The sequence below is a fragment of the Geotrypetes seraphini genome, chromosome 1 (assembly GCF_902459505.1).
Source record: "Geotrypetes seraphini chromosome 1, aGeoSer1.1, whole genome shotgun sequence".
In the NCBI taxonomy this organism is placed as follows: Eukaryota; Metazoa; Chordata; class Amphibia; order Gymnophiona; family Dermophiidae; genus Geotrypetes; species Geotrypetes seraphini.
This window is the reverse complement of record NC_047084.1, coordinates 491,135,609-491,160,196: the sequence shown is the minus strand read 5'-3', so window position 1 is coordinate 491,160,196 and position 24,588 is coordinate 491,135,609. Positions and strand designations below refer to the sequence as shown.

The 24,588-nt window shown below is 42.5% G+C and overlaps 1 protein-coding gene across 6 annotated transcripts in view; it reads left to right on the top strand.

The window, feature by feature from the left end:
- The window catches only part of TRPM6 (transient receptor potential cation channel subfamily M member 6), a 255,335-nt gene that overhangs the window by 157,323 nt on the left and 73,424 nt on the right, over positions 1-24,588 (top strand). For all 6 annotated transcript variants that reach the window (XR_004537426.1, XM_033926740.1, XM_033926754.1 and 3 more), the window contains 4 exons: positions 12,272-12,523; positions 13,434-13,608; positions 19,080-19,194; positions 22,179-22,378. Coding sequence is in view for 5 of the 6 variants with exons in the window: in XM_033926740.1 (XP_033782631.1) it covers positions 12,272-12,523; positions 13,434-13,608; positions 19,080-19,194; positions 22,179-22,378 (742 nt within the window). In the remaining variant the exon portion in view is untranslated. The remainder of the gene's footprint in view (positions 1-12,271; positions 12,524-13,433; positions 13,609-19,079; positions 19,195-22,178; positions 22,379-24,588) is intronic.

Sequence of the window (24,588 nt, the reverse complement as noted above, 5' to 3'; positions counted from 1 at the left end):
AGGCAGCATCTTACATACTGCAATGAGCAGTACAACATCAGTACACCCATTGTAAAACTAAACAAGCCAGACTAGTACAGATCAATCCTGCAGTCAGTCCTAACAATAAACCATGTCTTTCGAACACACAGAATACAGAAAACACCTTCGCCTAGTATGGAATATGTAATCACAAACTAACCCCTCTGTCTTTTACAAAACTATAGTGTGGATTTTAGCTACGGAGGTAACAGCTCTGACGCTCATAGAATTCTGAGCATCAGAGCTGCTACCACCAGGGCTGGCGCTAAAAAACGCTCCACAGTTTTGTAAAAGGGGGGATAAAATAGAAATACATAGACAAAGGTTAAATTGAACCAGTAAGAAGCTGGACTCTGCATACAATGCTCCACAGAAACAGTGACACATGTCTCCTAAAGCAACAAATAAATAGAAAATTTTTTTCTACCTTTGTCTTCTGTGGTTTCTGCTTTCCTCATCTTCTTGTAACTCTCTTCCTTCCATCCACTGTCTGCCATCTCTCTTCCCCTATATGGCATCTTCTCTCCTTCTATGCCCCTTCCAGAAACTGTATGCCTCCCCCTTCCATCTCTCCTTTCACCCCCATTGGTCTGGCATCTCTCTCCCCATTGGTCTGGCATCTCTCTCCTCTCCTTCCCTCTCCTCTGCAATCCCTTTCCATTTTTCCCTCATTTTCCTTTTCAATTTATTTTCTGCATCTGTCTAGATTACGTTCTTACTACCCTCTCATCAATGTCCTTTTTTACTGTCTACCTAAAGCTTGCAACCTCTTTCCCTCACCCCTCCAGTGTTTCCCTAACTCAATCCTTTTCTCCCCATTATGTGCCCTCCTTTAATTTATCCCCTCCTTCAATCATGTCTTTCTCCAACCCTTCCATCTAGTACCTTCTCCTTTCTCTGTCCACTTCCATCCAGCATCTGCTACCCTCTTTCTCTCCTCCCATTTCCTTCCTGTATTTGCTCCCCTATCTCTCCCATCTGCACTTCCATCCAGCATAGGCTCCCCAATACCATCCAAGTCTGCCCTTTCTCTCTCCATCTACCCCTCTTCAATCAACATCTGCCCCCTTTCTTTCCCTCCAATATCCTTCCCCCTTATGTCTCTCCCCTTTCTCTGTACATCAATTCCATCAGCACCACCCTTATATACCACCCTGCCCCCTTTCTTTCCCTCCACCACTCTTCCATTCCAGCAGTCCTGCTCCTTTCTCTCCCTTCATGCAGCAAGGTCCCGCGATGACTGTAGCTGCCGGCTGCCAGTCCATCCCACTCCGACGTACTTGCTCTGGAGTGGACTTGGCAGCCGCATGCTGGAAGGTCCCGCGATGACTTGTCTGCTGACTCTGCTTCAGAAGAAGTAAGTTATGTCGGAGGGGGTGGACCCGGCAGACGCAGGGAGTTGCGGTAATGTCCCGCAATGACTGTGTCTGCCGGGTCCACCCCCTCCGACATAACTTACTTCTTCCGGAGCAGAGCCAGCAGACGAGTCATTGCGGGACTTTCCTGCACCTCAGTGTGGCTGCCGACTCTGCTGCAGAGAAAGTAAGTCAGAGGTAACATGACCATTTATTTTTTCATCAAAAGGGGACATCTATTAATTGACTATGTATCCTTTCTTTCATTTCTTTCTTTCTGCACTAGGCCCAACAATTGTTCCTTTCTATTCCCTCCCTCCCTCCCTCCTTCCCATGTTCTTAGTGCCCCCCAGTGCCTCCTTCCTGTGTCCTTAGTGCCCCCAGTGCCTGTGTCCTTAGTGCCCCCAGTGCCTCCTTCCCATATCCTTAGTGCCCCAGTGCCTCCCTCCCATATCATTAGTGCCTCCAGTGCCTCCTTCCCGTGTCCATAGTGCCCCCAGTGCCTCCGTCCTGTGTCCATAGTGCCCCCAGTGCCTCCATCCTGTGACCAGTGCCCCCAGTGCCTCCTTCCTGTGTCCTTAGTGCCCCCAGTGCCTTCCAGATTTTGTCTACCCCCAAAGCCAGCCAGCCTGCCTGCCTGCCTACCTACCTATCTCCCTCCCTCCCTGCTGTGCTAAAGCCAGCCAGCTTGCCTGCCTACATCCTTCCCTCCCTGCCGCGGAAAAAAAAAAAAGCCTCTCCTTCCTTTCCCCCAGTCTGCGCTGCTGCAGTCTTACCTCCCCACTGCTGCTGCTGCTAATCGCCGACAAGAAGTCTTTCCGACGCTAATTCTGACATCGGAGAGGACGTTCCAGGCCAGCCAGGTAGTGATTGGCTGGCCCAGAACATCCTCTCCAGTGTCAGAATTGACGTCGGAAAGAAGACTTCTTGTCGGCGATTAGCAGCACCAGCGGGGAGGTAAGACTAATGTGACCATTTATTTTTTTCGTCAAAATGGGACATCTATTAATATTCAGTTCCGCCCTAGCCCCATCCCCAGCCCTGCCCCCAATTTATTCCATTCATTTTCATGTACATACAATATCTTATTAATTCATAATGGTAAACATAAAATATATAAAAAAACCACAAAGAACACAGTACGCAGAGAAAATGTTAATTATCATTTACGAGTTTCAGGGATTTTTTTCAAAGATGTCAAACAGATTACTTTAAAATATGCAATGTCACCTCAGTAACTATAGAAAAATAGACACATATAGTGCAAAATATAGACAGCAGATATAAATTCTCAAAACAGACACATTTTGATCACTAAATTGAAAATAAAATCATTTTTCCTACCTTTGTTGTCTGGTGATTTCATGAGTCTCTTGGTTGCACATCCTTCTTCTGACTGTGTATCCAATCTTTCTTCCCTTCTTTCTTTTGCATCCAACATTTCTTTCACAATCCAGCCCCATCCCCTTTGGATCCAGGTCTCTCTCTCTTTTCCCTCTATTACCCTTCCCAGATCCAGTGTCAGTTCTCCTTTGTACCGTTGTTCCAGATCTCCCTCCCTCCCTCTCCCTCCCTCTCTGTCTGAACCTCCCATAGTCCTGCATCTTCCTCCTGTCTTTCCCCTTTCGTCCAGGCCTTTCTCTCTGTAGTCTTTCTAATCTGCTTACAACACCTCCCCCTTTCTCTGCCTCTTTCTCTCCTTCTTTCCTTCCTCCCTCCCAGCAGATTTTAGCATATCTCCTCCTTTTTTCCCCTCAGATCCAGTATCTGTCTCCTTCCTCTTTTCCTCCTCCTAGATCTAGTATCTGTCTCCTCCCCTTCCCCCCTGCTCTAGCATCTCTCTCTCCATTCCGTTTCTCCCGTTCTTCCCTGGTCTTCCTTCTCAATTTATTTTCTGTCTCTGTCTAAATTCTTTTTTATTATTCAGTCCTCAATTTCCCTCTTTCACTGTGTCTATCTATAGCTTGCCACCTCTTTCCCTCACCCCTTCCAGTATCTAACACTATCCTCGTCCCTCAATCCAGCATGTGCCCTTTTTTCTTTCTCCTCCCCACTTTCTTCCAGCGTCTGCTCCCCCTCTCCCCCTCACTTCCATTCAGTGTCTGTCCCTTTCTCTACCCCTTCCATCTACTGTTCACCTTCTGTCTCGCCCCTTCTAGTCACTGCCCTCTCTGCCCTTTCCATCCAATGTCTGCCTTCTCTCTCTTCCATACAACATCTTCCTTCTTTCTATGCTCCTTTCATAACTATCTATCCTGTGCCCCTTCTCTCCTTTGTACATGATTGATTTCAGCTCTGCCACCTCTCCATTTTTTTCTCTCTGTCACCACCCCATCCCCTATGCTATGGCATCTCTCTCTTCTCCTTTCCTTCGCACCCCACATTCTGGTATCTTCCCTTCCCTGGTTCTCTGGCATCTCTATCCTTTCCTTTTCTTCCATCTTTCCCTCTCCCTCTATGCTCTGACATCTCCCCCTTCTTTTTCCCTTAGGCTGGCAAAGCTTCCTCCTTCCCTCCAAGCCCTGGCATCTCCTAACATTCCATCCCTCATCTTCTTTCTCCCTCCAGCTGGGTACAACACACTCTCCCCTGCAGCTCTGGACTTCCCCACACCTGCTCCCCCCAAATTGCCATGCTTCGTTTCCTCTTCTTCCTTCCTCCCTCCCCCTGCGGGACTCTGCAACACCATCAGCTCTTACTCCCTCTAACGCCGGCACTGCAGCTCCGGACTTCCCCACACCTGCTCCTCCCCCCCCTCCCGGATCGCTATTATTTTAAATGTTATGGCAGCCACGGCGCTGTATCCATCAGAGGAGACTTCTAACCTCGGCCTGCCCCGGAACTCTTCCTGCAGCAGCCACCCGCCTAGGCGGGAACAGGAAGTCACTGTTGCAGGAAGAGTTCCGGGGCAGGCCGAGGTTAGAAGTCTCCTCTGACGGATACAGTGCCGTGGCTGCCATAACATTTAAAATAATAGCGATCCAGGGGGGGGGGGGGGCGGGAGCATGTGTGGGGAAGTCCGGAGCTGCAGGGCCAGCGTTAGAGGCAGTGAGAACCGGACAGCTAAGCGTCCAACATCGCCTTCAAAACCTGGCCGGCTGTGCACCCCCCCAAGGCGTGCACCCGGGGGAAGACCGCCGCCCCCCCCTTGGTACGCCACTGGTTGCTGGTTCAATCCCAGTGCCACTCCTTGTGACTTTGGGCAATTCACTTAACCCTCCATTGCCCCAAGTACCATAGTTAGATTGTGAAGCTGCCAGGTCAGATAGAGAAATTACTTACGGTTTCTTTTACAAAGCCCTGAAGCCCCCCTTTAAATCTCTGTGGGCTTCGGGGCCGTTAGCACAGCGCAGCCGCTAATGCGACTTTGTAAAAGAGGCCTGAAGAAAGAGAATGTAAACCACAATGATCCACATGTTGGGAAATTCAGTATATCAAGCACCAATGAAAAAAAAGAAGCACGACTTTCCATCATATTCAAGTTTCAAGCGGCCTTTAATCAGAGCTTCCAAAACTGTATGTTAAGGCTTCAAATGAGGTCACAAAACCAACTTTTGGGGGTCACAACCCAGGTGGGGTCTCTATACTGCATCCTTATTCTGCATCTCCATGAGTCACAATTTTATTTGGTTGCTATCATGGGGGCATGGCTTCAAAAAGATTAATAAGCACTGCCTTTGAGATTTTGATACCTGGTCATGTCTGTTGTTTGGCCTTCAGATGCCAAAAATGATCCATTCTGCACTCATCACTTGACTTCTGTTACGGTGTTTGCCTCCATCCTATTCTTAGGGAGACTGTTACATTCATCCTTCTGTGAACTGCTTCCTCCACCTCCAAGAATTATTTTCTCATATTTCTCGTGTTTGTTCCATTTAAGCCTCATATGGCGTAAACAAATAATATATGTACGTACATAAATAAAGTAAAAATAATGTTTCTCCAAGGACAAGCAGGCATAATATTCTCACATGTGGTTGATATCCACAGAACCTGGTACGGACACTGCCATGTCTTTAAATATTTAAGCAGTGCCCATTCTGTGCGCATACAGGTGCTTTCCTGCTCAGGGACCATCATTTCTTAGTTTTTTGTGGAGCCAAGCAGCTGTCTTTTCAGTATCTCCTCAGTGCATCAAATTTAGAAGTCTTTTCTGTACCTTTCTGATATTAAGTTTTTTTAATATTTAAATTTTTAATATTTCTTTTGCATTTTTTGCATTTTCTCTGAGTTTGGTTGAATTCGATCAACTTTTTGATTTTTGGCCTTCGGGCTACTTCGTCTTGGACCCATTCTACATTTGCGTTGTCATTGGCAGAGGAGTTATCTCCTAGGTCAGGCTATTGACCCCATATCTCGATGCATAGTCAACACTTATCCTGACATACACTCCCTGATTCTCCTTGAAGGGAATATTTTGAGGAGTCTGGCTCAGATATCTTCAACCATTCAGATAGGGAGACACCAGACTTGTCAGCAGAAGAATCCTATGGCATTTCCTCTATCCTTTTCCTCTAATACATAGGTGTAAGTCTCCACCACATAGCATATTCTTTACTGGCTTTGTAAGACAAATGGGTCAGGTTCTTCTTATTAAATGGAGACAGAGGAAGAACTTTACTCTGAATTTTTGAGCTTCTTGATTATGAATCACCACCAAATGATTGTATAAGGTCATGAAAGATACCTTATTTAAGAAATGGGGAAACCCCTCTATCAGTCCAGGTAGCTCCTAAAAAAATTGACATGCTCTGTTGTGGAACTGGAATTTGTTATTAGACAGAAAAGAGAGGGTAGGGTTAAATGGCCATTTTTCTCAATGGAGGAGGGTAAATAGTGGAGTGCCAAGTGATCTGTACTGGGACCAGTGCTATTTAACATACTTGTAAATGATTTGGAAATTGGAACATGTGAGGTGATTAAATTTGCAGATGAGGATTGTGAAAAATTGCAGAAAGACCTTAGGAAATCGGATGACTGGACATCCAAATGACAGATGAAATGTAATGTGGATAATGCAAAGTGATGAATAATCCAAATCATAGCTACCTTATGTTAGAGTCTACCTTAGGAGTCAGCACCCAAGAAAAAGATCTAGGTGTCATTGATGACAATACACTGAAATCTTTTTCCCAGTGTGCAGCTGTGGCAAAAAACAAACAGGTGCTAGGAATTATTAGGAAAGGGATGGTAAATAAGGTGAAGAATATTATAATGCCTCTGTATCGCTCCATGGTGCATTCTCACCTTTAGTATTATACACAGTTCTGGTTGCTGTATCTAAAAAAAGATAGAGTGGTATTAATAAAGGTTCAAAGAACAGCCAAAATGGTAAAAGGAATGAAACTTCTCTTGTATGAGGAAGGGCTAAAGAGGTTAGAGCCATTCAGCTTGTAAAATAGATGGTTGAGAGGAGATATAATTGAGATCTACAAAATCTTGAGTGGTATAGAACAGTTATTGAATCGATTTTTCACCATTTCAAAAAGTAGAAAAACCAGGGGACACTCAATGAAATTACATGGGAATACTTTTAAAACAAATAGGAGGAAGTATTTTTTTACTTAAAAAAAAAAAAAAAAGCTAAGCTCTGGAACTCATTGCTAGAGGATGAGGTTCAGTGGTTAATGTAGATGGATTTAAGAACGTTTTGGACAAGTTCCTGGGGAAAAAGTTCATAGTCTACTATTGAGAGAGACTTGGGGAAAACCATTGCTCACCCTGGATTGGTAGCATGGAAAGTTGCTACTATTTTGGTTTCTGCCAGATACTATGTTCTGGATTGTCTACTGTTGAAATAGAAAACTGGGTTAGATGGACCATTGATCTGACCCAATATGGCTGTTCTTATGAATTGGAGCAACTCTGACATCTAGAAAAATCTACAAGTGTTACTGTTCAGTGAAAACAAAAGCATTACTCCGATATTTCATTGTACAATTACAAGGGTATTAGAAGAAAAGTTAGACTTGGTGCTAATACTTGCTAATGCTTAGCCAAAAAAGCTTTATGTCTGCTTTGTGTAGCTCTGTCCAAATCCAGTAAAAAAACAACACATTTGAACACACACTGTGAGAAACTGCAGGAGTGTCTTACATGACTAGAAAACTGGGCATCCAAATGACAGATGAAGTTTAATGTATACAAGTGGAAAGTGATGCATACTGGGAAGAATATATAAGATTATAGCTACATGATGCTAGGTTCTGCATTAGGAGTCATCAACCGGGAAAAAGATCTTGGTGTTATTGTAGACAATAAATTGTAATCTTTTTTTTCAGTGTTTGTCAGTGACCAAAAAAGTGAATAGAATGATAGGAAATATTAGAAAAGAAGTAGAGAAAAGAATATCATAATGTCTGTGTATTGCTCCATGGTGTGATTACATCTTGAGTATTGTATGCAATTCTGATTGCTGCATCTCAAAAGAGATATAGCAGTTGAGGAAGAATATGATAGAGGTCCACAAAAGCATGAATGGAGTGGGATACATAAAGCCAAATTGATTGCTTTTTCTTTTGAAAAGGACATACCTCTAATACAGGGATCTCAAAGTCCCTCCTTGAGGGCCGTAATCCAATTGGGTTTTCAGGATTTCCCCAATGAATATGCATTGAAAGCAGTGCATGCACATAGATCTCATGCATATTCATTGGGGAAATCCTGAAAACCCGACAGGATTGCGGCCCTCAAGGAGGGACTTTGAGACCTCTGTTCTAATATGTGCTGGGTATAGTATATAGTAGGTAACATGTAACTCCTCTTTACTTAAGGTTCCATTGGCTCCAGAGTGGATAAAAATCAAAGATTTTTTTAAAAATTTCAAATCAGATTTTTTGATTTAGGGCTCCTTTTACTAAGGTGCGCTAGGGCTTTAACGCGTGGAATAACATGCGCTACATTACCGTACATGCTAGACTTTAACGCCAGCATTGAGCTGGCGTTAGTTCTAGAAGCGTAGTGCACGGTGTAGCGCACGGTGTAGCTAAAAACGCTAGCGCACCTTAGTAAAATGAGCCCTTAAATTTGATTTTTAAAAAAATTTAAATTGGGTTTTATACATTATAGTCCAAATGCTATTCATCATGAAATAAAGACTATGGGGCTCATTTTCAAAAAAAAGAAAAACATCCAAAAGAAAGCATAAACTGGCACTTGAATGTCTTTCTAGTTAAAACATCATTTTCAAAGCTGACTTTCCAGACGTCTTTCTGGGTTTTTTTTCTCCAATGCTTCTAAATCTTAAGGGGGCATGTTAGAGGCGTGTTTTTAGCAGGCTTAGGACTTGGATGTTCTGCAAGGATAGTCAAACTTTTAACAAAACGTCCGGGGCACCATTTAGACGTTGGAGGCTAGACCTGTTTTAAAAATGAATAACGCTCAAAAAGGTGCCCAAACTGACCAGATGACCACTGGAGGGATTAAGGCATGACTTCCCCCTTACTCCCTCAGTGGTCAACAACCCTCTCCCACCACTCGAATATGAAAAAAAAATTTCAGTATTTTCCAGCCTCTCTTACAGATTCACATGGCTTATATACATCTCCACAACAGAGCAGAGGGGCACTCTAAGAATTACTACAGTGAATGTCACATTAAAAGTCCCAGGTCAAATGTCACTATAACTTGCATATATTGTATGGTGAGCCCTCCAAAACCTAATGAACCTGCATAAAGATGACACCGGCAGGCATAAGGTGCTATTGTTGTGGTGTACAGGTGGGTATTTTCTCATAGCATAACCTTTTATTAACCGCATTGAACTTAGGGTTATGCAGTCTAGAAATTTGTTATTATGTTATGGTACAGTAAGTTTTGGTTAGGTTTTGGAGGGCTCGCCTTACAATATAAGCAGGTTATAGTGACTGTACCTGGGACTTTTAAATGTGACATTCACTGCAGTATCCCCTAAAGTGCCCTTCTGCTCTGCTCAGATGTGGCCAGTTTGCTAAGAATGCTGGCTGCTTGAATGCTAGCTTGCTTTTGTGCGGCTTTCATGTGGACGTCTTTATATTCGAGAATGGCCAAAAAGATAGACGTACTAAGGACCAAAATGTCTACATAGGTCATTTTCAAAAAATAAAATAAAAGACATCTTGCTGTTTGAGAATGGACATTTTCTTTACTGGATTTCTGGACATCTTTTTCAAAATGTCCAAACTCAGACTTAGAAGTCATATCGAAAATGCCCTAAATGGTGTCCAAAGCATAACAATATCTTTTTCTATTGCAGATGTTAAACTGTGGAACGCTTTGCTGGGCCAAATATGATTGTGTGTGGATAGATGAAAGTTTAAGAAACTGTTATAAATGCAGCTTTTTATGTCTGCGTTTTTGTAAAGAATAAACTCATTTTAGTCAGGTTGTATGGATTATCTGGTGAAGCAATTGTCTTGATGATGTATCTTGTTTTACTTATGTATGTTCATATGGAAATTGTGTAGGGATAGATGGTATATAAATTTTAAAAGTAAATATAAATATAAATAAAAATAAAATTTGTCTTCTGTCTGAGGACTGTCATTGCAATGCTGGGCTAAAAGGGAAACAGAAGAGTTAAAATGAAGGGAAAACGAGTAGCAGAAAATAATGACCTATAAGTAGAATAGGAGAAAAACACTCCACAAAAAAAAAAAAAACACCACTAAGATAAATGCTAAATGAAAGAAAAAGCCTCAGTATCGGGTGAGTCACAAGACCCTACCAGCTCCCCATCATAGGCAAAAAATACTTTCATATATAAGCATTATTTCAAAATGATGTGAAAAAAAAAGTCAGTGAAAATACTTCTACTGACTACAATTACAAGTATTCTAAATATGGCTATGGTACTGTTTTGTTCTACCAGTCCCAAATAGTAATGTAAGCAATTAAAGTTTGGACTAGTACAAGCACTTCTACGTATCATTCATGAGTTTGCCTCAGCCCCACCACTCCACCGCTGTACTTATCTTATGACTGCGTGGAGATTTAGGTGGTACTTTATCACTGGCTGCTCATATTTTTTGTTTATGTGATATTTTTGTGCATTTTTATGTGAAAGAATGTTGTCTCTATTATAAAAATAGTATAAATACTTAGCTTGTCAGCCAACGTCTGGGAGTCTAACCCGACATGTTTCGCGCCTACCGGCGCTGTATCAAGGTCTCCCTAAACATCATAAAAAGAACAGTTACCATCCAATCCTAAGTAGCTGCCCCTCTTAATTCTTATTAATGCATACAGTTAAAAAGTAAATGCTTACCGAGAACGCGCTTGTCACCCGACTCATACTGCTGTTAAGAGTAAGATGGCCGCGGCGACTATCCCCGGCATATATATACACTGTCAACTTACATTCATAATCAAGTACCTCCCCCCCAGGGTCTGATTGGACAAACCCCTATCCAATCATAGACATCTACTCTATCTCCCCATTCAATCCTAAGGGTGTAACAGTATCCAATGTAAAATTGTATCGCTGCTCACTTTCATTCAGTTTCTTGTGATCTTTCCCACCATCCCTCCCAATGACTCTGTTAATAACACGCCATCTCATCTCTTCGATCGTATGGCTATATGTTTTCCAATGTTCTACCAGGGGAGCCTGCATAATCCCGTTGACAATCCGAGATTTATGCTCTGTAAGCCTAACACGTATAGATCTTGATGTACGCCCCACATAAAGTAGATCACAGGGGCAAATTATCACATACACTAGATCCTGGGAGGTGCAGTCAGTGTTGGTCCTAGAGTATAGGATCAGATCTCTCCCTGGAACCTGCCACGAATCACCCTCAATGGTAGAGGGACACCATTGGCATCTGCCACATCTGTTATGTCGCCCCCCTTCCTGTCTAAGTGTTACCCCATATTTTTGAAAATTGCACTTCTGGCCTAACGTAACACCTCTTGAATGTGCTATCCTAGGAAAGGGTTGAAGAATCTGGTGGGTTTGTACAATGCATCAATGTCGTTTCATCAGTGTCACCACCTTTCTAGCTGTCCTTGAATAAGGGAGCACGCATGTCAATGTCTCATTCCCCCTATCTTGGGATGGGATAGCCTCTTGAAGTAGAAGGTCACGATGGGCAAATCTAGCCCTCAAGTAAGCTTGCCTAATAGCCTTTTCCGGATACCCCCTCTGTCTAAAGCGCTCCCACGTTAGACTCCCAGACATTGGCTGACAAGCTAAGTATTTATACTATTTTTATAATAGAGACAACATTCTTTCACATAAAAATGTACAAAAATATCACATAAACAAAAAATATGAGCAGCCAGTGATGAAGTACCACCTAAATCTCCACGCAGTCATAAGATAAGTACAGCGGTGGAGTGGTGGGGCTGAGGCAAACTCATGAATGATACGTAGAACTGCTTGTACTAGTCCAAACTTTAATTGCTTACAATTACAAGTATGGCATGCAGGTTTAAATCACAAAGCGGGTCAATGATCGTTTTGCGGTATAACTACTGCTGCCTCAGGACCGCAAAAACCTGATACAGGGACCAGCTGTTGAGCAGTGAACTCTCTGCTTCTCCACACTGCTCAACAGCTGGTTCTTATATCAGGAAATAATGCTCATATATGAAAATTTTTTGCCTATGATGGGGAGGTGGTAGGGTCTTGTGATTCACCCGATACTGAGGCTTTTTCTTTCATTTAGCATTTATCTTAGTGTTGTTTTGTTTTGATTTTTTGTGGAGTGTTTTGCTCCTATTTTTTGTGACATTTTTGCTTCCACACCTCAGTATTTAATATTTTTGTTAAGACCTATGAGTAGAAGCCAGTTCCAGTTGAGCTGTAGTTCAAAGGAAGAAAAATAAGCAGTGTCATTTGAGGGATTAAACTAGCTTAGCACATCTGCAGGGCTATTTTTCTTTTTAAGCTTATTTTTTCCTTTCTGTTTTAGGTATTTATGTCTGAGCCGGGAAAATTTAGCCATAAGGTGAAGGTGTGGATTAATGAGTACTGGAATATTACTGATTCTATAGCCATTGTCTTGTTTGTTATTGGCTTTGGCTTACGTTGGGGTGATAAAGCCATACAAACAGTAGGAAGGCTCATATACTGCCTGGATATTATATTCTGGTATGTTCGACTCCTGGACCTTTTTGCAGTGAATCAACATGCAGGCCCATACTTGACAATGATTGGAAAAATGGTGAGTCTGAGTTTTTTTCTTTCTTTTTTTTTAAATATCTTTATTCATTTTTAAGCCATACATAAGTGCAACATGTTATACAATCCTATTACACTATAAAAGCACTTAAAATCAATCAAATTGTAATCTATGACAAATAAATATATCACCCCCCATATTCATATTCAAAAATTGCACTCAAATTAAAGAATTAAAAAAATATATTCCAACCCCCCTCCCACCCACCCTGGTCGTGTATGACCAAAGGGCAAAATCAGCAATCACTCTTTGCAAAACTTTGTCAATGGTTCCCAAATCTTCATAAATTTTTTGTAATGTCCCTGTTGTATAGCCATAATACGTTCCTTTTTAAAAATGTGACAGAGAGACTCCTACCAAAAGGTATAGTTCAATCTATCCCAGTTTTTCCAATTCCTTAAAATAAGATGTATGGCAACCCAAGTCTTGAGTTTTTTCAACAGTGTTTTTTAGCTCCTGCACCAAGATAAAATTAATGGTCAAAAGCTAAAGATCAGGTGCACTTGCACTTGAAAATCCAGTCCTTTGTTAGTGTAAACTCCCAAAAGGAGTATCCCTGTAAGACAAGATCAACAAATGGTAAACTAACAGTACTGAACAGATATGTACAAGCATGGCTGCTTTATTATTACAAATACAGGGCCCCTTTTACAAAGATGAGGTAGTAAGTCCCAGGCAGCAAATGTGACGCAGCCCATAGGAATTGAATGGGATGTTGCATTTGCTGCATGGGAATCGCTACTGTGGTTTTGTAAAAGGAGTCCATAGTTTTAGGATGACATATTAGAAGATACAATGGCATGTTAGGTATATGTGCTACTGTATATTAATGATTCTGTCTTTTGTGGCACAGCTGTATGTAAAGACGTCTGTGTTTAAAATTTTCTGACAGACAGCCAACATGTTGCATATTGTGGTTATGATGGCCATTATATTATTCAGCTTTGGAGTAGCCCGGAAAGCAATTCTTTCACCAGAAGAGCCACCTTCTTGGACTCTAGCTCGAGATATTGTATTCCAGCCATACTGGATGATGTTTGGTGAGGTATATGCTGGTGAAATTGATGGTAGGTACAGTAAAGTATCCCATGAAAGAACACTTTTTTTTTTTAAACTGGAAAATGAGAATACAATATATATATATTTTATGGATTAAGGTATAAACTGCCTCTCAAAGGTTTTAATTTGGGGAGAGTATGTGAGGTGGAATGCTACCAGTACTGGGTCTGAATTGATCATCTCCTACTGCTTATATGACATCTCTATGCCTTGTCTCCCCTCCCTTCCAAAACTAATCAAGTAAACTACATTAATGTTGTTCTAATAATCCAGAAAAACATAGGAGGCAACAGTCATCCTATGGTGGTCAGTCTTGCTGACCACCACAGGCTTTTAATACCTGGATATTCAGTAACGGGCCATACCTAGGTGCAGCAGCTGAATATCTGGGTATAATCCAACTGCTGGCATTTATCTGGTTATCAGTACTATTCAGCCTGGTATCCTGCTGTCCTGACTTTATCCTGATAGTTAATTTGGTCGGGGGGCTGAATATTGCCACTGCAGTGAGCAGTACAACATCAATACACCCATTGTAAAACTAAACAAGCCAGACTAGTACAGATCAATCCTACACCATCAATCCTAACAGAAAACCATGTCTTTCGAACACACAGAACACAGAAAACACCTTTGCCTAGTATGGACTATGTCATCACAAACTAACTCCTCCCCCTTTTACAAAACTGAATTTTAGCCACGGTGGTAACAGCTCTGACACTCATAGAATTCTGAGCATCAGAGCTGCTACCACCACGGCTGGCGCTAAAAAACGCTCCACAGTTTTGTAAAAAGGGGGGGGGGGGGGGGATAAAATAGAAATACATAGACAAAGGTTAAATTGAACCAGCAAGAAGCTGGACTCTGCATACAATGCAACACCACAGAAACAGTGACAAGTCTCCTAAAGCAACGAATAAATAGAAAATTTTTGTTCTACCTTTGTCTTCTCTGGTTTCTGCTTTCCTCATCTTCTTGTTACTCTCTTCCTTCCATCCACTGTTTGCCGTCTCTCTGCCCCTATATGGCATCTTCTCTCCTTCTATGCCCCTTCCAGAAACTTTATGCCTCTCCCTTCCATCTCTCCTTTCACCCCCATTGGTCTGGCATCTCTCGCCTCTCCTTCCCTCTCCCACATCTCTTTTCTGCAATCCCCTTCTTCCCTCATTTCCTTTTCAGTTTATTTTCTGCATCCATCTAGATTACGTTCTTACTACCCTCTCATCAATTTCCTTTTTTACTGTCTACCTACAGCTCGCCACATCTTTACCTCACCCCCTCCAGTATTTCCCTACAATCCTTTTCCCCCATCATGTGCCCTTTTATTTATCCCCTCCTTCTATCATGTGCCCTCTTTCTCTACCTCTTCCATCTAGCTAAAGAAGCACTGCCTGGGCTTTGCAGTCCCCAGTTAAGTCTCTAGCAGGATATATATTTCAAATCTGATATATTCTAATGACAAAATAGAAATAAAATGATTTTTTTCTACCTTTTGTTGTCTCTGGATTCTGCTTTTATCTTCTTTTCACTCTTCCTTCCAGCGTCTGACCTGTCTCTTCAATCCAGCATCTGCCCGTTCCATCCACTGTCTGCCCATTCCAGAAACTGTCTGTCTCCCCCTGCCATCTCTCCTCTAGACCCCCCCCTTTGGTCTGGCATCCATCAACTTCCCTCTGTTCCCTCATGGTCTGGCATCTTTCTCCTTTCATCTCTTTTTCCCTCCCCCCTGTGGTTTTTAGCATCTCTCTCTTCTCATTTCCTCTGCTCAGATTTGATATCTCTGTCTCCTTCCCCATTCTCTTGCATCTCTCTCTCTTCCCTTTCCTTCTCTGGTCTTCCTTTTTATTTTCTGCCTCCGTCTAAATTAAATTCTTTCTTACTATGCAGTCCTCAGTGTCCCTCTTTTCACTGTGTCTACCCACAGCATGCCACCCCTTTATTTCACCCCTCCACTATCTCACTATCTTCTTCCCTCATCCAGCATATGTCCTTTTTCTTTATCCCTCCTTCCATCCAGTATGTGTTCTCTTTCTCCACTTCCATGCAGCATTTACTCTCCCTTTCCCCACTTCCATGATCTGCCCCTTCTCCTCACTTCCATCATCTGCCTTCTTCTTTCTCCCCCTTCTCTCCACTTCCATCATCTGCCCTCTTCTCTCTCTCCCTTCTCCCAACTTCCATCATCTGCCCTTTTCTCTCTCCCCTTCTCCCAACTTCCATCATCTGCTCTCTTCTCTCTCCTCCTTCTCCCCACTTCCATCATCTGCTTTCTTCTATCTCCCCCTTCTTTCCACTTCCATCATCTGCCCTCTTCTCTCTCCTCCCTTCTCCCAACTTCCATCATCTGCCCTCATCTCCCCACTTCCATCATCTGCTCTCTTCTCTCTCCCCCTGCTCTCCACTTCCATCATCTGCCCTCTTCTCTCTCCCCCTTCTCTCCACTTCCATCATCTGCCCTCTTCTCTTTCCCCCTTCTCCCCACTTCCATCATCTGCCCACTTCTCTCAATCTCTCCATCCACCACAGGCTCATCTCTCTCTCTTCCTCTCACCTTTCCAATTTTGGCAACAAGATCGGCAACACCCCCCCTGCCCCGCCTCAGTGATGACACTTAAGATTGGCCACGGGCCTGCTTCTACCCCCGGCAACAACAGAACTTCATATCGGCAATGCAGTGCTCAGTCTAAAGCCTCCCTCTGACTCAGCTTCCTGTTTCCGCCCAGGCAGTTCAGTCAGAGGGAAGCTTTTGACTGAGCACCGCGTTGCCGATCTGAAGTTCTGTTGATGCCGGGGGTAGAAGGAGGCCCGTTGCCGATCTTAAGTGTCATCGCGAGGGGGGGCGCATTGCTGATCATGAATTGCGTCATGGGGGGGGCTGTCGATGCCGCTCATCGCCATTACAGCCCAGATGCTGTCGATGGCCCCAATGCGATCTTGCTAGCCCTGTGCGGACTGGCACCGGACGACCCGGACCTGGCCGGCTGTGCACCCCCCCCCCTAAGGTGTGTACCCGGGGTGGACCTCCCCCCCCGCCCCCCCTTGGTACGCCACTGCCTATGTGTATGAAGCTGTCAGATGGAATTTGAGGCTTTTTTCTCCAAGTTTTTTTATTATGTATTCAGATCTCAAGTAAGTGCCTCTAATTTGCCATGACACAACAATAAGAATTTTTGAGTTGTTTTGTACATACCCTGACAGTGTTGAACTTCACTCCTAAGCCTGGGTTTGTGGAGTATGATCTCAGGGACCGATGCTCAAAGCTGGGCACTAAAGCCCACAACACAAAACCCAATAGCACAATAACAGCACAGAAAAATAGTTAAGTAGTCCTTAAAGGAAATGATATGCAATAATATACGAGGGCTGACTGAAAAGTAATGAGACTACCTCTGGTTTTCTTTCCAAGAAGTAGATGTGGCAACGCTTTGTTGGTTCTTGTGAAGCTCATACATCAACATTTCTGAACCTACAGTTAGACTGCCGTAGTCTTCATTGTTGGGTTACAGTGAGAGGAAGAACTTCATATGTTTCATCATGGCAGATGAAGAAGACATGTCTGTGAGAGTACACCAGAGTTGTGTAATTGAATTTTGTGTTAAACCTGGAAAGAGCAGTAATGAAACTCTTGAAATGTTACATCAGGCATATGGTGAAACACAGACACGACTTCCTCATCTACCATGAGTATGAAGTATGAAGTTCTGCTGTAGAAAAGAAGGCTGGGGTGGCTATCCTAGTCAATAGAAAATGCTCAGCTGCATTTAGCCTAGTCTCTGCAGATCCCATGGAAAGATGGGTCCAAGTGAACTTGAACTCAGGGGAAAATATTCAGTGGCTTTTTAATATTTATGCCCCTAATTCGAACCAAACTGAATTTTTCTAAACTCTCCAGCAGTTGATTCTTCCACTGGCTACTTCTAATTTAATAGTAGCTGGGGACCTCAATGCTGTTATGGACCCATTGTTGGACAAACAATCCAGTAAGCTAATATGAGCCTTTTAGAAATTGTTTGCACTTAAAATATTTGTAAGCTCATATTTAACTGCAGAAAAATAGGTATCGATGTGTGCTGTCACTTTTGATTTTGCTTGGACTTGCATGTTTGTTCCTTTTTTTTTTTCAAATTTTTATTCATTTTCAAAATTACATAAAGTGTAAGTACATATTCAATCAGATAATCAATACAGATATCACTTACATTCTATAATTTGTTTATTACATAACTTCTTACCTCTCCCCCCTCCCACCCCTCCCTACCACATAACCAATAATCATATAAATACACATCAATACCACAATCCCCACTCTACCCTTTTAAACTGATATATTTAAGGGAAACATTTCCAGTTACTCTGTACAATATCTTGTCAATAGTTTCCACACGTCCTGAAACTTCTTAAAATATCCTCTTTGCAATGCAATGAATCTTTCCATTTTATAGATGTGACATAAAGAATTCCACCAAAAGGTGTAATTCAATCTCCTCCAATCCTTCCAATTATATGTAATTTGCTGAATGGCAACACCAGTCATCATAAGCAGTAATTGGATGATAGCAGGAATACGAATATTGGATGGTATTATTTCTAATGGTACCATGCTTGAATTTTCACAGTTGCAAAACAAATTTGGTCTTAATAAATCAGAAAACTTTAGATGGATGCAACTGAAGCATGCCATTCAGGTGGGGTTCCCTGATTGGAAAAATCTTAATAAACATCACAGTTTGGAATTTCTGTGTTTTCAGACAGACTTCTTGGGTCACCAGGCCTCCCAGTGGTACAAAGTGTTAGGCGGATTTAATAAAAAGAAATTAAAAAATGGTTTAAGAGATATTTGGAGCATTGAGATTAAGCATGAAATTACTGCATCTCAATGGCCACGAATTTGGTCTTGGAGGATGAAATGTACGGTGTCAACATCTATGAGACAAACTTTGTTCTTTCTGTTACATAGAGCGTTATGGACCCCCGTTAGGTTACAAAAATTAGATAGTTCTTTGTCTAATAGATGTTGGCATTGTAATTTGGATTTAGATCATTTATTGTTTCATTGCCCATATATTATGAATTTTTGGAAATCAATTTGGGACCAAATTAATAATTTATTAGATAACCCAGTGGCATTATCCTATGATACTGTGATATTTGGTATGGAAATGAGAGCAAAAAGTCAAATTTCTGCAAATAATAATAAATTATTGCATGTTTGTTTCTTAATATTAACTTTCTAAGTTGCCATTGTTATAAACCCAGTTACACAGTAATATCTTCTTAAAAAGCACTGGTCGCTGCTTTTGATGAAAGGGGTGGTTTCACTCCAAAATGAGTTCACTTAGAAAAGGTATAAAGAGTTTTTTGGGGGGTTAAGGGAAAGGGGGAGAATAGCATTCATTGTTACCTTTTTATTCTGTGTAACTTTTGCCATAAGAAATAGAGAAACCAAGACTTCTTAATGTTTGCTATATCTGGTTTTCAGCGTGTGAAGAAAATCCGAATTGCCCACCAGGCTCCTTTCTTACACCATTCCTGCAGGCTGTTTATCTTTTTATACAGTACATCATCATGGTCAATCTTCTCATTGCTTTCTTTAAGTAAGTACATTAGTGATTGCCCATTGTTTTAAAGCTTTGATGGGCATCTGGTCTTTGCAGCTTACTATTGTGACCAATGTATGAGGTCAGACGCTTGAGCTATTCTAACTTTATGGACTTCAGTGTTTCTCAGAGTAACCTTATAATTTGTAATAAAGACTTGCATTAGAAAGTTCTCAGCCAGTCTTACATTTGCAGTTGTTCTTTCTTAGAGACCAGCTAATGTAGCTCTTTCACAAACCAGCTAATGCAACTCCTCCACTGTGATATCATGATACAGTAGGTAGATAGAGAGAATGCCAGAGCTCTGCTATTTAGACCCCTGTGCAGCAGCCCCATTTCCTGTATTCTCTCTATCTAGCAGGTGGATAGCACAATCTGTGCAGGTCTGACTGGTCTGTGGGCTCCTGGCCTGTCCCTTAGGGGAATGTTGAGGCTGGCTCATAGCACACCTAGGCAACAGAGGGCTATTTGGGCTGTTAGTGCCATCCCAGCCTTTCCTCCTTTAGGTGAAGATTGGTTTACATTTCTGCTTTCTCAATTGTAGTTTCAGAAATGACATGCTCAGGGATGTCTTGCAGGTAATGTCCACATGCGAGGTGTCAATAGAGGTGACTTGGGACACAGCAGTGGCAAGTATCTTCACTTAGGGGGACTATGAAGTTACTGTGTAAGTATAGGCTGCCAGCGAGTCTGAACAGTGGAGTTTACAAGAGTGGCCTTGGCTGCAGCCTACTTCATTGTGAAGCTGCTACATTGGTGGCAGTTGCCAACTGGGTGTGTTTTTTCTTAAAACTCTGTACCATACAGTGCCACCCACTTAACATGCCTGCTTCTCTGCAGGGTGTCCGCATGGGCATTTCTGGAAACACATGTGCTGCCTTGATGTCTTCTTATCTATTGTATGTTGCAGTTCGACTGTAGTGGTTGTTTGCATAACAACTCCAGATTAAGGGAGTATTTAGTAGGTGATAGCAGATGGAGGCCAGCATGGCCCACTAGTCTTCCCAGCAAAGGGAAACTCATAAGGTACATAGGCATATTGGATCTTGAGTTATATTCGCCATTTTCAGGGCACAGACTGTGGACGTTGGCTCAACTCCAGTCTCTTGGGTCAGCCATGTTTGGGGTACAGCCCATAGAGGACTATCTGGCATTGGCTTTGCTTTTCAATTGGTTTGCTGTCTAATTTTCGATACCCTTGTTGCTGCTATGTCTTCCATATAAGAGTCCTTAGCTGCTTCTAGGATTAAATAGAGAATAATTACAAGTAGGTACTCTGATCATTTGTTAGTGTGGCCTCCAGTCACAGAATAGGGGAGCAGGCTTTTCAGCCTGCACTTGCTCAATGGGGTGGTTGGCTGTATGGCTCAAAGAGACTAGCTTGTCTACTTATGGGCTTGCTGAATGAGCAATCTAGAGGAGTTTCCTGAGTACATTTTGCAACATTTTCATCTGTTATTACTTGGTTTGTATACAAGGTGCTTTACTCAGCTTAAAAGTTGGCATCTGGCCTCTACAGAGTTTCTGGGTCAAGGCAGATCCAGTCAGTTCTGAAGGAAGAGATTTGTCGGTCTGCAACATGGTTTTTAGTTTCAGGCATTGCCAGTTAGTCGTCCGACCCATGGGGACTCAGCGTGGGGGACTTGGTTTTTGATGGCTGGGGCTGCCAGGTCCCTCCCGACTAGATGACTGCATTTTTACATCCCACAAGTATCTGGATTGATATGTGGGATGCAATAGAAGGAAAAATTAGTTCTTACCTGATAATTTTCTTTCCATTAGTCTTTTTGTTCTTTTTCAGAGACAGCGATATCTCAAATGTTTCCTTAGTTGATGGCTTTGATATCTGGAATATCTGGAAATGCTGCACAGGGTTCTATATGGTAAAGCTCTGGAGTTCTTTCTATCTCCACCTGTTGGTAGATGGACACAACCCACAAGTATCTGGATTGATCTGTTGGGACTAATGGAAAGAAAATTATCAGGTAGGAACTAATTTTTCCTTAGTGGCGCAACCAATTATCATGCCACTTAAAACCAATTAAAATACTCAGATTAGGCACCAGGAGGCACAATCTAGGCACCTAAATTTCGGCATCTTTTTTCAGAATCTGACTCTTAGGCGCTATTCTGTAAATGGGTGAATCATATGTGTTTTGCATGAGTTTGCCATTTTTGCCCCATTTCAGCACCTCACGTCTGTTTGAATACTTTTCTTTGCAATGTTCCACATCATCTGTAGAATTTTCTCGATAGCACATGACTATTCTCTGTGACTTACAATAATTATACAATTGCAAATGAGAGAGTGGGGGTGGGGGGGTTTCTGATCTTATATTAATTGTTTGGATTAGTAGAAAAGAATATATTATATGATATATGTGATTACATTTGATATGGTAAGGGTGGGAGGGGGGATAAATACCATTAATTTAAGATGATTGTAACAGAAATTCAAGTGATGTTTGTAAGTTTAAATGTTATTTCCGATTACACTTGTTGTAAGTTGTAAAAATGAATAAAGAATTTAAAAAAAAAAGAAAAAAGAATATTCACAGTATTCATAGAAGGCAAAATAAACAGTACAATATCTTCTCCTTTCTGCCAGTTATGCTTCTTTTGCATCCTTTCTCCTGGTTAAGCCTTGCATCTTTCTGGCTTTAGCCACCACTTTATCACATTGTTTCACAATTTTGAGATCCTCAAATATAATCACCTCGATCTCAAAGCCGCAAAACACAGTGACATAGAGGGTACCCTTTAGGAAGTAGATAGAATGAGAAGTCATTTAAGAATGCTTGAGGTGTGGATGAATTCTTGACAGTTAAGATTCATTGCAGAGCCATAGACGTTTACCTAAAAATTACAGGAAACTTTGAGTCATAGTTTGTCTTTCTGATGGGTAAGCCACATATGTTATTTTGAATGAGAAAATAGTTGAAGATGTGCCTCTAGTACAATTATTCATTTTTTGTTTGCAGCAATGTTTACATGGATCTAAAATCTATATCACATAAGCTCTGGCAGTTCAACCGCTATCGTTACATCATGACCTACCATGAAAAGCCTTGGTTGCCACCTCCTTTCATTCTTCTGAGCCATATAGGACTACTGATCAGAGGACTTTGTTTCCATCGGCCCCGGAATGAACTGGATCAGGAGGAAGGTGATGTTGGACTAAGTAAGTGAACTGCTTCTGTGCTTGAGTTTAGGCCCAGTTTAAGAACTTGGGGTGCCAAAAGCTCTGCCCCAGACCCGCCCAAATCCCGCCCCTGCTTCCACCCCCATAATAATAATACTAATTGTAATGCAATTTCTTCTATCCATTTTTCATATACACACAATATAATCTTATTAATACATAATGGTAAGCACAAAATTTAAAAAACACAAAGCACACTGTAAGCAGAGAAAATGTTAAATATCATTTATATTTGGGGGGTTTCAAAGATGTCAAGACAGATGACTTTAAAATATGCAATGTCACCTCAGTAAAACTATAGAAAAATAGACAAATATAGTGCAAAATATAGACAGCAGATATGAATTCTCAAAACTGACACATTTTGATCACTAAATTGAAAATAAAATCATTTTTCCTACCTTTGTTGTCTGGTGATTTCATGAATCTCTGGTTGCACTTCCTTCTGACTGTGCATCCAATATTTCTTTCTTTCTTTCTTATCCAACATTTCTTTCACAATCCAGCCCCATCCCCTTTAGGTCCAGGTCTCTCTCTTGTTTTCCTCTGCTTACCCTCCCCAGATCCAGAGTCAGTTCTCCTTTGTACCTACCACCACCTTTGTTTCAGGTCTCCCTCTCTCTCCCTCCTGTGTTATGATCTTCCATCTCTCGGTTCTTCCTCAGGGTCTCTCCCCCTCTGTCTGCACCTCCCATAGTCCAGCATCTGCCTCCTGTCTTTCCCCTTTGGTCCAGGCCTCTCTCTCTCTGTCTTTCTTCTGTTTACAACCCCCTCCCTCTCTCTCCCTCCTCTGTTATGATCTTTCATCTCTTTATTTTTCCTCAGGGTCTCTCCCCCTCTGTATCTTCTGTCTGCACCTCTGCCTCCTGTCTTTCCCCTTTGGTCCAGGCCTTTCTCTCTCTCTCTCTCTTTCTTCTGCATACAACCCCTCCCCCCTGTCCTATTGGCAACCTTTGTTTCAGGTCTCCCTCTCTCTCCCTCCTCTGTTATGATCTTGCATCTCTCTGTTCTTCTCAGGGTCTCTCCCCCTCTGCTGTCTGCACCTCCCATAGTCAAGCATCTGCCTCCTGTCTTTCCCCTTTGGTCCAGGCCTCTCTCTCTCTTTCTTCTGCTTACAACCCCCTCCCTCCCTCTCCCTCCTTTGTTATGATCTTCCATTTCTTTGTTTTTCCTCAGCATTTCTCCCGCTCTGTCTGTAGCACCCATAGTCTAGCATCTGCCTCCTGTCTTCCCCCTTTGGTCCAGGTCTCTCTCTCTCTGCCTTTCTTCTTTTTACAACCCCTATCTCTCTCTCCCTCCTCTGTTATGATCTTCCATCTCTTTGTTCTTCCTCAGGGTCTCTACCCCTCTGTCTCTTCTGTCTGCACCTCTGCCTCCTGTCTTTCCCTTTTGGTCCAGGCCTCTCTCTCTGTGTATTTCTTTTGCTTACAACCCCCCTCCCCTTCCTCTGCTATGATCCTCCATCTCTCTGTTCTTCCTCAGAGTCTCTCCTCCTCTGTCTGCACCTCTCATAGTCCTGCATCTGCCTCCTGTCTTTCCCCTTTGATCCAGGCTTTTCTCTCTGTCTTTCTTCTGCTTACAACTCCCCCCATCCTCCGGTCTTTCTTGGCTCTCTCTTCTTCCTATGTCCCCCTCACTGCTTTCCAGCCTTTGTCCCACTCCCTCCCCCAAAGCCAGCCAGCCAGCCTTCCTCCCTCCCTGCTGCACCGAAGCCTGGCCTACCTGCCACCGATTCTTCCTCCCCCCCCCCCCCCCACGGTCTGCTGCAGAAAATCCAAGAAGGGAAAAGCCAGGCATGTGCTGCGGCGCCGGCTCACAAGCCTTATCCCGACGTCAATTCTGACATCAGCGAGAAGGTCTGAGCCAGCCATTGGCTGGCCTGGACCTTCTCTCCGATGTCAAAATTGATGTCGGGGGGAGGCTTATGGGCTGGCGGCATCCATTCGCTGCACGTGCCTGGCCCTTCCCTTCCTGCAGTTATGGCGGCGTGTTGATCATTACTAGTCATGCTCAAAAAATCATACTTATACTGACTTGTATAGACATTTGCTGATTTTCATTTCCTATTGTCTATTCTTCATATTCCACCATATAGAAAATAACTTCTTAAAAAGCTATTTCCTCAAAACTTGATTTACCACAGGAGGAGGCACTTGTTCCCTGCCAGTGACCAGCATCCCACTAATAGG